At 42.0% G+C, this 16,558-nt stretch overlaps 1 protein-coding gene across 1 annotated transcript; it reads left to right on the forward strand.

Moving 5' to 3' along the window:
* The first annotated feature begins 222 nt into the window (after positions 1 to 222).
* Positions 223 to 14,939, forward strand: LOC311121947 (tricarboxylate transport protein B, mitochondrial-like). The gene is made up of 9 exons (XM_084196376.1): positions 223 to 573; positions 9,486 to 9,593; positions 10,430 to 10,529; positions 10,607 to 10,745; positions 10,866 to 10,950; positions 12,273 to 12,377; positions 12,499 to 12,614; positions 12,728 to 12,801; positions 12,944 to 14,939. Exons 1-9 carry the CDS (start codon positions 462 to 464, stop codon positions 13,056 to 13,058), a joined length of 954 nt encoding a protein of 317 aa, XP_084052502.1. The 5' UTR covers positions 223 to 461; the 3' UTR covers positions 13,059 to 14,939.
* Positions 14,940 to 16,558: the final 1,619 nt, after the last annotated feature.

A 16,558-nucleotide genomic window follows, 5' to 3' on the forward strand; every position in this document is an offset into this window, starting at 1 on the left:
TTCTTTCTGAATATGTGTTATTCTGTATGTGACTTTAGAGGGGTCTGCAGTGCTTTGTTCTTTCTGAATATGTGTTATTCTGAACTAGGGGGCTAATAAAAGTCGGTGATTGAAAGTCCCGTTCCACCTTAAATCGGATTTGCGTTTGTGAAAAATATGGCGCTTTTATGAGGGTGAAAACCCAGCGCCCCGCCCTGAAAACACTGGCCACTATGGGCCGATACACTAGCCTACTGGCAATGGAGGAGTGAGGAAACTTCGCCTGTCAAAAGTGCAGAGGCAACATTACCTTTTGTACTGTGCCAAGTCCAATGATCAACACGGCCTTTGTAAGTGATCGCATAGCAATTCGTGCACAGAGCAGTAGAGTGCACGGAGGCTGACGATCGGGAGAGAGAACTAGTGTTGTCGTAGAATAGAACAAGTTCTAGGTTGTTTTTGGGGGGGCGATTGTTTCCAATATGTCCGGGAATCCCACATTTGTGAGTCCCTTCCACAGACCCCGCTGTTTGGCCGCCGCCGCGCCAGCAGGGAAAGCCAAACTCACCCACCCGGGCAAAGCCATTCTAGCAGGTAAGGATGAAGTCATTCATCTTTCCTTGTGTAGGCTACTGATACATTGTATCATAATTTCATACAGAGTTCATTCTACCGCCTTGCTACATTGTTACATTGCAAGTCATTGTCACTGTGACAATGCAGGGTATTCTACAGGGTTTTCCTGTTACTTTTGTCGAGTGGCAGTCTGTTACATTGTAGCAATATATTTAAACACAAGTGCCTGCCTATAGTGCTTGCTATGGGAGTGGTGAAGTGAGCTTTGTTAGTGTAGTGAGTTATTTGAGAGTCTACTAATCTATTCAGACCTTTTTTCTTCATTTAATCATGAACTACATGTCAATCAGTTGCTAGGGAGTAAGTAGCCCATTCATAGACGCTAACCACCTTTAGCGTCTATTCATGAAGGTATCTTCGAGAGTAAGGCTGATCACAATATAGAAACCCATTTCATGTGCTGTTCTTGACAGGGTGCTGCAATATGATAATTATTGAATGCATATGAGACTTAAGGAATACAATACAGTTTTTAATTGTTTGGAAATAAAACCTAAAATAAGAGTCTCCCATGTCTAAGCCTGGATTGTCTTTAAACTGTAGTAACCCCGAAGTGTTCAGTGCACTCCTCCTCACTTCGACTATGGTTCTGGCTGCATCTGTTCAACTGCTACTATCAATATGCCCTTTGAGCCTTTACTTCAAAGTGTGTGAGTGGTCTGTCTGTTCAAATCAAGGACACATGCTCTGCTCTGGCCGAAAGTTCCAGGGTGTGTAGAGTTAATTAGATGCATGTTGTGGTCAATTTCTCTGATAATTACTGACCCCATGATCCTACTGAAGCCCCCTCTCCTCAGTCCAGCAGAGCTTGGTTAACATGGCTTATGAATGGAAGTTAGGCAGGCTTTCCTCTCGCAGCAATGGGGGCTGAGTGGAGTGTGCCGAACACTAAAGTAACAGAGTTGTAGAATCTGGCAAACAGGGTTTGAGACACAAAAAATTTGCAAAGTTCCAATCTAGGAAAGGATTTGTTAGTATTTTATAGAACACTTGGTGCCAACACAGATAATGGTTGGCTGTTCTATCCCCTTGCTCAGAGTATACAGTAAACCTGGCTATGGCCTTGTGTTGCACAGCTGTGTAGAGATTTGTAGGCATAGTAAGGCTTATCAAGGTTTACATGCAAATCAAGTCAAAGTTTATTGGTTGCGTACACAATTTTTTGCAGGCGTTATCGCAGGGGCAGCAAAATACTTACGTATGCTTATGCAGCCTGAGGAGGAAGGTCCTTGGATGGAAACCTTGCTGCACATGCATCAGATAGAAAAATCAAGGAACCCTTGAATGCAGGTGCACTACTTGTTTTGTCTCTTTTAGGACAATACATGCTATAGCATAACTGAAGGCATTCATGGGTGATAACTGAGGGCATACATTCGTGCCTAACTGCCTATATTGCTTCTGTATCTTGGATGCAGAAACAATACTCCAAACCGCAGCTCCATATTACTTGTCAAAGATGGAGAACTGATACTATATACTCATTGTTGGGGTGGGATTGGTGTGAGGGTGTGGGGGTCTGTGTTTGGCTTTTGACCACTTCTTAGGACTCCTCATGTCTTACTCATTGTTAGCAAAACATTTCGCCCAAATCGGATGTTAGGTACTATAATCATTCACTATTAAACTACCGTTCAAAAGTTTGGGATCACTTAGAAATGTCCTTGTTTTCCATGAAAACATACATGAAATAAGTTTGAAATGGAAATATAGCAAAATGTATAGGAAATGTAGTCATTGACAAGGTTAGAAATAATGATTTTTAATTGAAATTATTGTGTCCTTCAAACTTAGCTTTTGTCAAAGAATCCTCCATTTGCAGCATTGCAGACCTTTGGCATTCTAGTTGTCATTTTGTTGAGGTAATCTGAAGAGATTTCACCCCATGCTTCCTGAAGCACCTCCCACAAGTTGGATTGGCTTGATGGGCACTTCTTACGTACCATACGGTCAAGCTGCTCACACAACAGCTCAATAGGGTTGAGATCCGGTGACTGTACTGGCCACTCCATTATAGACAGAATACCAGCTGACTGCTTCTTCCCTAAATAGTTCTTGCATAGTTTGGAGCTGTGCTTTGGGTCATTGTCCTGTTGTAGGAGGAAATTGGCTCCAATCAAGCACCGTCCACAGGGTATGGCATGGCGTTGCAAAATTGAGTGATAGCCTTCCTTCTTCAAGATCCCTTTTACCCTGTACAAATCTCCGACTTTACCACCACCAAAGCACCCCCAGACCATCACATTGCCTCCACCATGCTTGACAGATGGCATCAAGCACTCCTCCAGCATCTTTTCATTTGGTCTGCGTCTCACAAATGTTCTTCTTTGTGATCCGAACACCTCAAACTTCGATTCGTCTGTCCATAACACTTTTTTTCCAATCTTCCTCTGTCCAGTGTCTGTGTTATTTTGCCCATCTTCATCTTTTCTTTTTATTGGCCAGACTGAGATATGGCTTTTTCTTTGCAACTCTGCCTAGAAGGTCAGCATCCCGAAGTCGCCTCTTCACTGTTGACGTTGAGACTGGTGTTTTGCGGGTACTATTTAATGAAGCTGCCAGTTGAGGACCTGTGAGGTATCTGTTTCTCAAACTAGACACTCTAATGTATTTGTCCTCTTGCTCAGTTGTGCCCTGGGGCCTCCCACTCCTCTTTCTATTCTGGTTAGAGCCAGTTTACGCTGTTCTGTGAAGGGAGTAGTACACAGCGTTGTACGAGATCTTCAGTTTCTTGGCAATTTCTCGCATGGAATAGCCTTCATTTCTCAGAACAAGAATAGACTGACGAGTTTCAGAAGAAAGTTATTTGTTTCTGGTCATTTTGAGTCTGTAATCGAACCCACAATTGCTGATGCTCCAGATACTCAACTAGTCTCAAGAAGGCCAGTTTTATTGCTTCTTTAATCAGCACAACAGTTTTCAGCTGTGCTAACATAATTGCAAAAGGGTTTTCTAATGATCAATTAGCCTTTTAAAATTATAAACCTGGATTAGCAAACACAACGTGCCATTGGAACACAGGACTGATGGTTGCTGATAACGGGCCTCTGTACGCCTATGTAGATATTCCATTAAAAATCTGCCGTTTCCAGCTACAATAGCCATTTACAACATTAACAATGTCTACACTGTATTTCTGATCAATTTGATGTTATTTTAATGGACCAAAAAATTGATTTTCTTTCGAAAACAAGGACATTTCTAAGTGACCCCAAACTTTTTAACAGTAGTGTATATGAATCCTATAAATTAAAATTGCCAATTTGGGTGCAATCAATTAGCTTAATTTTTCAGAGATCAAATTATATTTCAACAAAATAATGTTTCCAGAATGCATATCTTATCTGTTTCTGACTACAGAAATGATTTCAGAACAAGTGAACACTGACCCTTTCCAATGCCTTGATAGACTGGAAATATCACTCTCTACTTTAGGTGATAGAAATAATTTGTCTGTCTCAGTTCTCTGGCACATTTTTCAGGCCTGTTTTTTTTTTTAGGTCTGTCTATCAGTCAGTCAACTACTATGCTTTCACCTGGAGTGAAACGTGAGCTATAGGGGCCCACTCATTTTAACACAGGATAGATGAGAGCAATATGATGGAAGTCTTCCAGGAAGTGCTTTCACAGTCAAACCGAATGAAGGAAAGTAAATGAAAGGAAGCCATCTTTACACTACCAGTGATATTCACCCAATAATGTGAGTGCTTGACAGGGGGCTGGGGTCTGCAGTGCAGTACAGTGCTGTGTTCCTAAATCCATGAGCCATGATGACACAGCATAAACTCCACACACTTCTGCAGTTCAGAGAGCACACACAGCACACGTGCAGTTGGATTACAACATCCTTTCACCAGACCAGCTCAGACCAGGGCCAGGGGCGCATGCTGAAGGTAGGGCTGTCCTGCGATTTTCTACTTTTTTATTTTTAGTGCACTTTTTGCACTTGATTACCCCCAAAGAATGCAAAGCACTCTGAGACCCAGTAAAAAGTGCCATTAATATAAATCAATTAATTGGGAATGTTGTTGATCATAACTATGGCACTTAACACCCTCATCTACCCAGATGACGTTATTTCTGGCTATGCAGTATTTTGGCTTGCTCCTTATCTTTAACTCCGGGCCCTTCTTTCTCAACATAGAGCATTGTAGGTCAGTTCTAAAATCAACTCATATTGAAGGTTCATTGTTGCACAATCAATTATTTGAGCGTGTTTTGCTTGCTCGGATGTTTCCCTCCCACCAGAGACCGGTCAGCAAAGCCGTCTAACTATCAGCCAAGAGATGATTACAATCTCAGTAGTCAGACCTGACAAACTGGTTGTCTTTCTCATATCCTGTTTTGAGGAAACGGTTAGACACGTCTAATTATAAATATCTAACTTTATGACGGAAGGTGCTGGGCACTGGGTAGAATTTCTAGCCTACTGTGTAATAACAAGATAATGAGCCTGTGTGTGTTTGTGGAGATTGAAGTGTTGCATGTCCATTCCTGTGTGGGACTGACTGCCCTGCATGTCTGTGTGTTGAGGTGAAATGCATGCTGGAGCCCAGAGCCTCAACAAATGTCTCTTTCAGAAGCAGCAGCATGTGGTTGAGGTTTAGGTTCAACCAGGACGTTTCCCCCACACACACACACAGGTCTAGGGTCAGCTTTCCCCACTCCAAATCTAACAGATTTTTCCATGGTGAGTGTTTAGCCTAGTTACAGCTGGTTAGAGATCAGTGGTTGAGAATGCTAAATTATCACATAACTTTTAGTTTGCTACCAGCAACAAACTCTATACGTCTGTGATGACTCTGTGTCAGTTTGTGTAGCTCTATCTCTGTGAGAGTGTGGTCGCGGTCCCCTGCTCAGACGTTGCATGCATCAAATCAAATTGTATTGGTCGCGTACACATATTTAGCAGATTTTTATCGCGTCTGTAGCTAAATGCTAATGTTCCTAGCCCCAACAGTGCAGTAATATCTGACGATACAAAACAATACAAGCAAATCCCCAAAAATACAAAATAAAGGAATTAAGAAATATATAAATATTAGAATGAGCAAGGTCAATCCGGAATATAAATATATATGTATATAATGGTTTGTATAGACATTATTGGCAGTAAATGAATAGAACAGGTGTGTACAGCAGTAGTTATATATGATAGACCTTGACTAGAATACAGTATATACATATGAAGTGGGTAAAACAGTATGTAAACGGTGTTTAATGACTATATACAGTACCAGTCAAAAGTTTGGACACACCTACTCATTCCAGGGTTTTTCTTTATTTTTACTATTTTCTACATTGTAGAATAACAGTGAAGATATCAAAACTATGAAATAACACATATAGAGGTGTGTTGGGTCATTGTCCTGTTGAAAAACAAATGATAGTCCCACTAAGCCCAAACCAGATGTGATGGCGTATCGCTGCAGAATGCTGTGGTAGCCATGCTGGTTAAGTGTGCCTTGAATTCTAAATAAATCACAGACAGTGTCACCAGCAAAGCACCCCCACACCATAACACCACCTCCTCCATGCTTTAGGGTGGGAACTACACATGCGGAGATCATCCGTTCACCCACACCGCGTCTCACAAAGACACGGCAGTTGGAACCAAAAATCTCCAATTTGGATACCAGACCAAAGGAGCATTTTCCACCGGTCTAATGTCCATTGCTCGTGTTTCTTGGCCCAAGAAGGTATCTTCTTCTTATTGGTGTCCTTTAGTAGTGGTTTCTTTGCAGCAATTCGACCATGAATGCCTGATTCACACAGTCCCCTCTGAACAGTTGATGTTGAGATGTGTCTGTTACTTGAACTCTGTGAAGCATTTATTTGGGCTGCAATTTCTGAGGCTAGTAACTAATGAACTCATCCTCTGCAGCAGAGGTAACTCTGGGTCTTCCATTCCTGTGGCAGTCCTCATGAGAGCCAGTTTCATCATAACGCTTGATGGTTTTTGCGACTGCACTTGAAATGTTCCATATTGACTGACCATCATGTCTTAAAGTAATGATGGACTGTCGTTTCTCTTTGCTTATTTGAGCTGTTCTTGCCATAATATGGACTTGGTCTTTTACCAAATAGGGCTATCTTCTGTATACCCCCCCCCTACCTTGTCACAACACAACTGATTGGCTCAAATGCATTAAGAAGGAAATAAATTCCACAAATTAACTTTTAAGAAGGCACACCTGTTAATTGAAATGCATTCCAGGTGACTACCTCATGAAGCTGGTTGAGAGAATGCCAAGACTGTGGAAAGCTGTCATCAAGGCAAAGGGTGGCTATTTGAAGAATCTCAAATATAAAATATATTTTGATTTGTTTAACACCTTTTTGGTTACTACATGATTCCATATGTGTTTTTTCATAGTTTTGATGTCTTCACTATTATTCTACAATGTAAAAATAAAGAAAAACCCTTGAATGAGTAGGTGTGTCCAAACTTTTGACTGGTAGTGTACAGGGTAGAGTACCAGGTGGTAGCCGGCTAGTAACAGTGACTAAAGTTCAGGGCACTGTACTGGGCGGAAGCTGGCTAGTGGTGACTATTTAACAGTCTGATGGCCTGGAGATAGAAGCTGTCTCTCAGTCCCTGCTTTGATGCACCTGTACTGTCTCCGCCTTCCAGATGGTAGCGGGGTGAACAGGCCGTGGTTCGGGTGGCTGAGATCCTTGATGATCTTCTTGGCCTTCCTATGACACCTTGTGCTGTAGATGTCCTGGAGGGCAGGCATTGTGCCCCCTGTTGATGCGTTGGGCTGACCGGAACACCCTCTGGAGAGCCCTGCAGTTGCGGACGGTGCAGTTGCCATACCAGGCGGTGATACAGCCCGACAGGATGCTCTCAATGGTGCATCTGTAGAAGTTTGTGAGGGTCTTAGGGCAAAGCCATATTTCTTCAGCCTCCTGAGGTAGAAGAAGCGCTGTTGCTGGTTGTGTGCCACGTCATCGACTGTGCCGTGGGCTCCAGATTGCTATAACATACAGTATGATGTGGTTAGCTGATATGTAAAATACCTATCCAGGCATTGTAAGATCTGGCATGCGTCACTAACGCCTGGGCAGAAGAACCTATGTGTGTACTACTTTCTCTGTTCCAGCAGTCACACCGGTTTCCACTAGTTACCACAGACACAAATTCAATATTGGCTATATTGTAAACATTTATGAAAACAAAAATGAGCTTTTTGGCTTTAATTTAAGGTTAGGGTTAGACATAAGGTTAGCAGTCTGGTTAAGGTTATTTTTAGGTTTAAAATCACATTTTAAGAAGAGAAATTGTAGAAATAGGCGGGGGTTATGACTTTGTGGCTGTGGTAACTAGTGAGGACCAGTCACGCCCCCACTGATCAGGAACAGCACAGAGGGGAGTATCCTATGGGCAGAATCCCAGCTCAACCAATCAGACCTTCTTTCTGTTTGCCATTCAACTGCAGATGTGTGGAGCTACTGCTGTTAAGGTGGAACCAGGAGGTTACTAATAAAAAGTCCTCATACACTGTTGATCTTTTTTAATTGTTCAGTTATTGAAACACTTTGATATAACTTTGATTCTTTATAATATTTGTACATATTTTATTTGTGAATGTAGTAATAACACATGCTATACATAAAAGGATGGCATCCACTCAGCTAGCAGAGAAGACCCATACAGTGCCTTCAGAAAGTATTCACACCCGTTTACTTTTTCTACATTTTGTTGTTACAGACTGAATTTAAAATAGATTACATTTAGTTTTTTTGTCACTGGCCTACACACAACACCCAATAATGTCAAAGGTGAAGTATGTTTTTCAAATGTTTACTAAATAATCCAAAATGAAAAGCTGAAATGTCTTGAGTCAATAAGTATTCAACCCCTTTGTTATGGCAAGCCTAAAGTTCAGGGGTAAAACAATTCTTAAAAAGTCACATAATAAGTTGCATGGACTCACTCTGTGCAATAATAGTGTTTACATGATTTTTGAATGACTACCTCATCTCTGTACCCCACACATACAATTATCTATCTGTAAGGTCCCTCAGTCGAGCAGTGAATTTCAAACACAGATTCAATCACAAAGACCATGGAGGTTTTGCAATGCCTTGCAAAGAAGGGCACCTATTGGTAGATGGGTAAAAAAATAAAACAGACATTGAATATCCCTTTGAGCATGGTGAAGTTATTAATTACACTTTGGGTGGTGTATCAGTACACCCACTCACTACAGAAATACAGGCGTCCTTCCTAACTCAGTTGCGGAGAGGAAGGAAAACCGCTCAGGGATTTCACCATGAGGCCAATGGTGACTTTAAAACAGTTAAGAGTTTAATGGCTGTGATATGAGAAAAGTGAGGATGGATCAACAACATTGTAGTTACTCCACAATATTAACCTAATTGACAGAGTGAAAAGAGATGAAGCCTGTACAGAATGCCATTTGACTTGAAGAATTTGGAAAATAATAATGGGAAATGTTGCACAATCCAGGTGTGGAAAGCTCTTAGAGACTTACCCAGAAAGACTCACAGCTGTAAAAGCTGTCAAAGGTGCTTCTATAAAAGTATTGACTCAGGGGTGTGAATACTTACGTAAATTAAATATTTATCTATTTCATTTTCAATACATTTGCAAAAATGTCTAAAAACATGTTTTCACTTTGTCATTATGGGGTATTGTGTGTAGATGGGTGAGAAAAAAATTATTTCATTGATTTTGAATTCAGGCTGTAACACAACAAAATGTGGAATAAGTCAAGGGATATTAATACTTTCTGGAGGCACTGTACCTTTAACTTAAAACTTGTCTGTTGTTTCAGATTCAGCATGGGGTATAGTGATCAGACCAAACAACACTCTTTCTCTGTCTCTCCCTCTCTCTCCAGGTGGTATTGCTGGAGGAATAGAGATCTGTATTACATTCCCTACAGAGTATGTGAAGACTCAGCTGCAGCTGGATGAGAAGGCCAACCCTCCCAGATATAAAGGCATTGGTGGGTATCTGTTCCAACAGTTTCTCCCAAACAGGAAAGGGAATTATTTGGTTTATTTGACATTATTTCCTATATTGTTACCAGTAATAGCTATAACACATTGAAACAGAGGTAGCTGTTTGCAGTAGGCCTTACAGTAGGCCTTACATGGCAGAATAATGAAAAGCCTTGAGCCAGGGATCTGTACTAAATGGGTCTACACTAGGTCTACACTTTCCTGAGCTGTGTGTGTGTGTGTGTGTGTGTGTGTGTGTGTGCCTAGCTGTGTTATCTGTGTGTTTAGAGTCATGTGGACTTTGGCCTGGAGTCGCTCTGAAACAACATGTTTGTCAGTCAGTACTGAGAGTTCAGCTCATGCACTGTTAACTGTAGCTGCTGCAAGTTGACATTTATTGTCATGAGTTTTACCCTGGAGGCAGAACTGATCGGCTTCTGCTAGATGGGCCAGCTTCAAAGTCAAAATTGGCTAAATCGTAAAAGTTAATGGGGAAAAAATTGCGTTTTGGTCTTAATTTAAAGTTAGGTTAGCAGTGTGGTTAAGGTTAAGTTTAAAATCAGATTTTCTGACTTTGTGGCTGTGCCAGCTAGTGACTACTCTGCAGAGCTGCCTCCAGTACACGAGTCATCCCAATAAATGCCAACCTGCTTCGCTGCTAGCACCATGACTGTCACTAACACTTTCCTATACCCATGCATTACTTTTTGTTAATACTATTGAATGTTCCACATGTAACGTGCACAAAACACCTCAAGCTGAGTTGAAATATCTGCAGTTGACTGTGTATGTTTGTCCTTTCTCACCCTGATTCTCTCCCTCTTCCTTTCCCTCCCTGTAGTTGACTGTGTGAAGCAGACGGTAGACGGTCATGGGGTGAGGGGTCTGTACAGAGGGCTCAGCTCACTGCTCTATGGCTCCATACCCAAAGCAGCTGTCAGGTACCACCACCCCACACACTGTTTATCTGTTTTCGGTAAATGTTTTACATGTCCCTGACAACTGCTCTCTCTATCAGGTTTGGTATGTTTGAGTTCCTCAGTAATAAGATGCGTGATGAGAACGGGAAGCTGGACAGTACCCGGGGTCTTCTCTGTGGTCTGGGGGCAGGAATGGCTGAGGCTGTGGTGGTGGTCTGCCCCATGGAGACGGTCAAGGTATGTGTGTCTTAAAATGTTTTAGGAACTCTCGAACCATTATTTGCATGTGTTGGTGTGCGATGTCAATAAAGATCAGCATTTAATTTTAATCCGTGTCGTCCTCTTGTGTCATTTCAGGTGAAGTTCATCCATGACCAGTCGTCAGCCAACCCGAAGTACCGGGGATTCTTCCATGGAGTCAGAGAGATCATCAGAACAGAAGGTAAGGACAGAAGGGAGACAGACAGAAACTTTGTGTGAGTTTACTGCCACCTGAACCGCAAGAAGAATAAATAGTGTAGTGTACAAACTCATAATGTAGCTGTTGAAAGCAATGACTGTATATATGAATGAACAAAGCCATCGATCACGTGACACCATTCATTCCTATGTGAAGACTCAATAGCACATTGAAGCCAAATGAAGTCGGTTAAGATTGCATCTCACGGAGACATAACATGCGCAGTTTGAGCTACTCCAGGGAGTGACGTTGCAGGCTAGCTCAGTGCTGCCACCTCTCATTGAGTAACTCAAGTTGAAGGCCAACCGGGGTTCTACTGCAGGCTGACATTATCAAATTAATTAGCCTTATAACTTTTTCTGTGTGGGATTTTAAAATAATCTGTTAAAGGAAATACATCTGCTGTATTAAACGCAATTATTGATACCATGATTGTCTTCTAAACATTTATTTTTTTACACGAAGATTGACCACGAAGATTGACATTTTTCCATTCACCTAATGGGGGATCTTGTTTTCTGTTAAAAATGCCTGCAGTACCGGCAAAGATTTTTATAACTAACCAGAGATAGACCACAGCCTGTTGTTTCCAATGGGAATAGTGGGCAGAACAAGCAAGGAGGAGTGCAGAGCCAAGCACGAGCTAGCGAGATCATATAGGCACGTTCTAGCATGAATTTGCATATTTCCATTAGGGAACGCCTACTCTGTGAAGTGCGGGTGTGCAATAACTAAATTTGCCCTTGCATTCCTTCTAAACAACATAAATTTTTTTTATTGGGCAAAGGGTAAAATCTACAAAACTTAGTCCACTCTGTTCGTAACAGATTCTGGTTTTGGGAACAGAAAACTGTATTGAAATCAAATGTTTCATTGATGACAATGTGCATAATGTCGGCCAAAATCCATCTCGCTCCATCTTCTCCCACTGCCGGCCACTGGGCTTCCTCTCATCACCATATTTGGTAGTGAGTGGAAACGCCAAGCGGATGCTTCACACTTATACATCCGGTGAAATATCTGGCTCATTGTTCTATCTGTGGTACCGCGGTTGGTCTTGAACTTCCTTGGCTTCAATGAGAGGGGATAGTCGTTCTCCCCTGGTTGAAAGAGACTAGGGAAGGGAAGATGGAGTAGTTACTGCCATCTGCTGGACAGTTATTTGTTCTGGTCTCACCATAACTGAAATGGCTGTTGGATGGTTATTTTATGGTTATTGGACGGAAGGTTGTGGGACAGTTGTTAGCTGGTTATTGGCTGTGTGTTGATGTGTTATGGTGTTGTGCTGTCTATGTCTCTTCCAGGCCTGAGGGGAACGTACCAGGGTCTGACAGCCACGGTACTGAAACAGGGATCCAACCAGGCCATCCGCTTCTACGTCATGACCTCTCTAAGGAACTGGTACAAAGGTGTGTGTGTGTGTGACCGACTGAGTTTGAATCCTTGTCTCCTGTGTGTATGTGTGTGTTGTTTACCTGTGTGTGTATCCAGAGAGTCTCACTGCTCTGTCTCTCCCTGTCTGTTTCCTAGGTGATGATGCTAACAAGGCCATTAACCCTTTGGTCACGGGAGCATTCGGAGCCTTCGCTGGAGCTGTCAGTGTGTTTGGAAACACTCCTCTTGATGTCATCAAAACCAGGCTGCAGGTAGACACCACCATGATTAATGACCTGGTCACATGCAGTGAATTATACCTCTTTCTCTATACATGTATTGTATCATATTGTTAGGTGAACCCCGTCTGTCTCTCCTCTAACAGGGTCTGGAGGCTCACAAGTACAAAAGCACCCTGGACTGTGCCGTCAAGATCATGAAGCATGAGGGACCTAAAGCGTAAGTATCTCTGTACACACTAACTTTGTGACCTCCTGTCTCATTTTCATCTATTGTTATCAGACAGATAATGGTATTGACCCTGTGTCTGCCCTTCGCCTCCTTCCTTCCTTCCTTCCTTATTTCCTCCCTCTCTCCCCAGGTTCTATAAGGGTACAGTCCCCAGGCTGGGCAGGGTGTGTATGGACGTAGCTATCGTCTTCATCATCTACGAGGAGGTGGTGAAGGTCCTCAACAAAGTCTGGAAGACGGACTAAGACCACATTTCTGTGACGACCAGCGGAGCAGAGAACAGCCGGGAAGACGGGGCTGGCCCGCTGACATCATAACTATGGCCTGATTCCAAACCCAATCCTTTCCTTAGGTTATCCATGACTAGCAACCTCCTCACAGATCTGACATGACTCTCTATATTTCATTCCAGAAAGTTGTTCTCTGTCCCCTACCCTTGTTTACTTTGGTAGTTGAGTGCACTTCACCTAAGGCGCTATAGGATTCTATTGGGGATACTACTATCATATTGTTTATACCTACTGTCTCTGATCTTCTTAAGATCCGCAAGGGGGAGTTAGCAAGGGCATAGGGGGTAGGGTGAGGGATTGGGCCTATGTGACTGAAATATGTGAACACTGTGTCATTCCAGAGAAGTGTCGTAGACCGACGGTGCTTCAGTTCACTAATGGCAATTATTAACATCTTATGTTGTACGTTAACATACTTGACTTAATCAAAAATGAAACGATACTTATAAACCCCCAAATAATGTGATGTAGATCAACAGAAAATACTTGAAATGAGAGAGGAGGAGGCTCACAGAGGCTTTTAACTCCAAAGGGCACGGTGTACATTTTAACAGGAGATGGTATTACCCAGGGAAATGGGTCTGGTAGAGATAATTGTTTTACCCTAATAGCAGTATAACAGACATGTATGTTTGTTCATGTGTCATATGGGTGTTATTGTCCAGGTTTAATGCAGGTGAAATGTTTTAGCTGCTTTACATACCTGAGTGCTATTACATCACAATGCCTTATAGATCATTATATTCAGAGATATCTTTATGGTAGAAAGCTATTATATGTAGTAACCATGATTGTTGTGACCATAGAATTAGAACTCTGTGTTTAATTGCTACTCATTCTACTAATTCTATACTGGTGAAGACCCTGTTTTTGGTGTCTGTCAAATACAGAGATGTACATGTCATACGGTATACTCAGACATTCTGCAGAATGCACCAACACTTTTTAAGTTAATTCCATAAAAACAATGACCAAGATTGAGATGATGGTGGTGAGGGTGATGGACTTTGCAGTTATATATTTACATAATGATTGTTTTTTTTTTGGGGGGGGTGAATGTTGTAGGAAAGTGCCTGCAAATGTATCTTATGATTGTTTTAGAAATCTGATATAAGATGTCTAGTGTTACTAATGTCTATAGTTGAAATGTTTAATGTTGTATGTCTTAGCTGGGTCAGTTCTTCATTACTGTCATACAGTATGACACAATAACACTTAATTGTTGTTTTTTATTTAATATAGACAGTAACACAGTGCAATGAGGCCTTGCTGAGATGTTTTTATTGCCAAATATGATCAGATCTACTGGGACTAGTTGGCAGTATAGCTTACCAGACATCATCGTAATGCAGCCTTGAGTAATTCAATGTGATGAGATTTTGTCTGGTAATGTTCCCTGGCAGTATTAGAGTAGTCTTTAATTTACAATTTATGCTTACATATTTTCTTGGTGGTGGACACTGATTTTTATTTAAAATGACTAGATTTATATTCAGGGTGGGCTCCAGGCATAAGCGACAAGCTCAGTCAGGGTGTCAACTTACTTTGGAGAGTTAAAATACACAAGGTGCAAGTTCGAAATTTGGTTGTGCATCAACAATTGTTCTATTATGTCAGTCACTAGCTAGGTTTCCATCCAATTGGCGACAGATTTTCATGCGAATATCCTAGAATCCGCATAAATAAAATATGTGCATTTTCCCACCAGTGGTATGTTTCCACCAAATGGACTTGTTGCAGATAAAAATCAGTGTGTGATGACGTAGTGCACACAAAATGTACCTTTTCACCTAAGTTTTCATGTACCGAATAAAAAGTTTGATTGTTTCCATAGCATTTTCAACTCTACAGATAGTTTTGTCACAAAAACTGTTGCATTATATGGAAAATGTGCCTACTCTGTTCTTGGCACCTGCGCTCTAGCCAACAGCTGGCAGATACAGTGCAGGTAGGCTGTGCAGGTTTTCGAGTTTAGTTTAGCCTAGTTTAGTTTATTAGGATCCCCATTAGCTACTGCAAATGCAGCAGCTACTCTTCCTGGGGTCCACATAAAACATACAAATACATGACAAAGTACAGAACAGTAATAGACAACATAAGATATAACAAAAGTTTGGGGTCACTTAGAAATGTCCTTGTTTTCGAAAGAAAAGCAATTTGTTTGTCCATTAAAATAACATCAAATTGATCACAAATACAGTGTAGACATTGTTAATGTTGTAAATTTACATTTACGTCACTTAGCAGACGCTCTTATCCAGAGCGACTTACAAATTGGTGCATTCAACTTATGATAGCCAGTGGGACAACCACTTTTTTTTTGTGGGGGAGTGGGGGGGGGGGGGGGTTGAAGGATTACTTTTATACTATTCCAGGTATTCCTTAAAGAGGTAGGGTTTCAAGTGTCTCCGGAAGGTGGTCAGTGACTCCACTGTCCTGGCGTCGTGGGGGAGCTTGTTCCACCATTGGGGTGCCAGAGCAGCGAATAGCTTTGACTGGGCTGAGCGGGAACTGTGCTTCCGTAGAGGTAGGGGGGCTAGCAGGCCAGAGGTGGATGAACGTAGTGCCCTCGTTTGGGTGTAGGGTCTGATCAGAGCCTGAAGGTAAGGAGGTGACGTTCCCCTCACAGCTCCGTAGGCAAGCACCATGGTCTTGTAGTAGATGCGAGCCTCAACTGGAAGCCAGTGGAGTGTGCGGAGGAGCGGGATGACATGAGAGAACTTGGGAAGGTTGAACACCAGACGGGCTGCAGCGTTCTGGATAAGTTGTAAATGGCTATTGCAGCTGGAAACGGCTGATTTTTAATGGAATATCTACATAGGCGTACAGAGGCCCGTTATCAGCAACCATCAGTCCTGTGTTCCAATGGCACGTTGTGTTTGCTAATCCAAGTTTATCATTTTAAAAGGCTAATTGATCATTAGAAAACCCTTTTGCAATTATGTTAGTACAGCTGAAAACTGTTGTGCTGATTAAAGAAGCAATAAAACTGGCCTTATTGAGACTAGTTGAGTATCTGGAGCATCAGCAATTGTGGGTTCGATTACAGGCTCAAAATGGCCAGAAACAAATAACTTTTTTCTGAAGCTCGTCAGTCTATTCTTGTTCTGAGAAATGAAGGCTATTCCATGCAAGAAATTGCCAAGAAACTGAAGATCTCGTACAACGCTGTCCCTTCACAAAACAGCGCAAACTGGCTCTAACCAGAATAGAAAGAGGAGTGGGAGGCCCCGGTGCACAACTGATCAAAAGGACAAATACATTAGAGTGTCTAGTTTGAGAAACAGACGCCTCACAGGTCCTCAACTGGCAGCTTAATTAAATAGTACCCGCAAAACACCAGTCTCCACGTCAACAGTGAAGAGGCGACTCCGGGATGCTGACCTTCTAGGCAGAGTTGCAAAGAAAAAGCCATATCTCAGACTGGCCAATGAAAATAAAAGATTAAGATGGGC

The sequence above is a fragment of the Coregonus lavaretus genome (genome assembly GCF_964263955.1).
Source record: "Coregonus lavaretus genome assembly, contig: HAP1_SCAFFOLD_4002, whole genome shotgun sequence".
Classification (NCBI taxonomy): domain Eukaryota; kingdom Metazoa; phylum Chordata; class Actinopteri; order Salmoniformes; family Salmonidae; genus Coregonus; species Coregonus lavaretus.

Excerpts from the sequence above, each read along its gene's own strand:
- LOC311121947 (XM_084196376.1), top strand. The coding sequence starts at position 462 with ATGTCCGGGAATCCCACATTTGTGAGTCCCTTCCACAGACCCCGCTGT. Across the intron at positions 12,615-12,727 it reads TCATCAAAACCAGGCTGCAG|GGTCTGGAGGCTCACAAGTA; the intron begins GTAGACACCACC and ends CTCCTCTAACAG. Across the intron at positions 12,802-12,943 it reads AAGCATGAGGGACCTAAAGC|GTTCTATAAGGGTACAGTCC; the intron begins GTAAGTATCTCT and ends CTCTCTCCCCAG.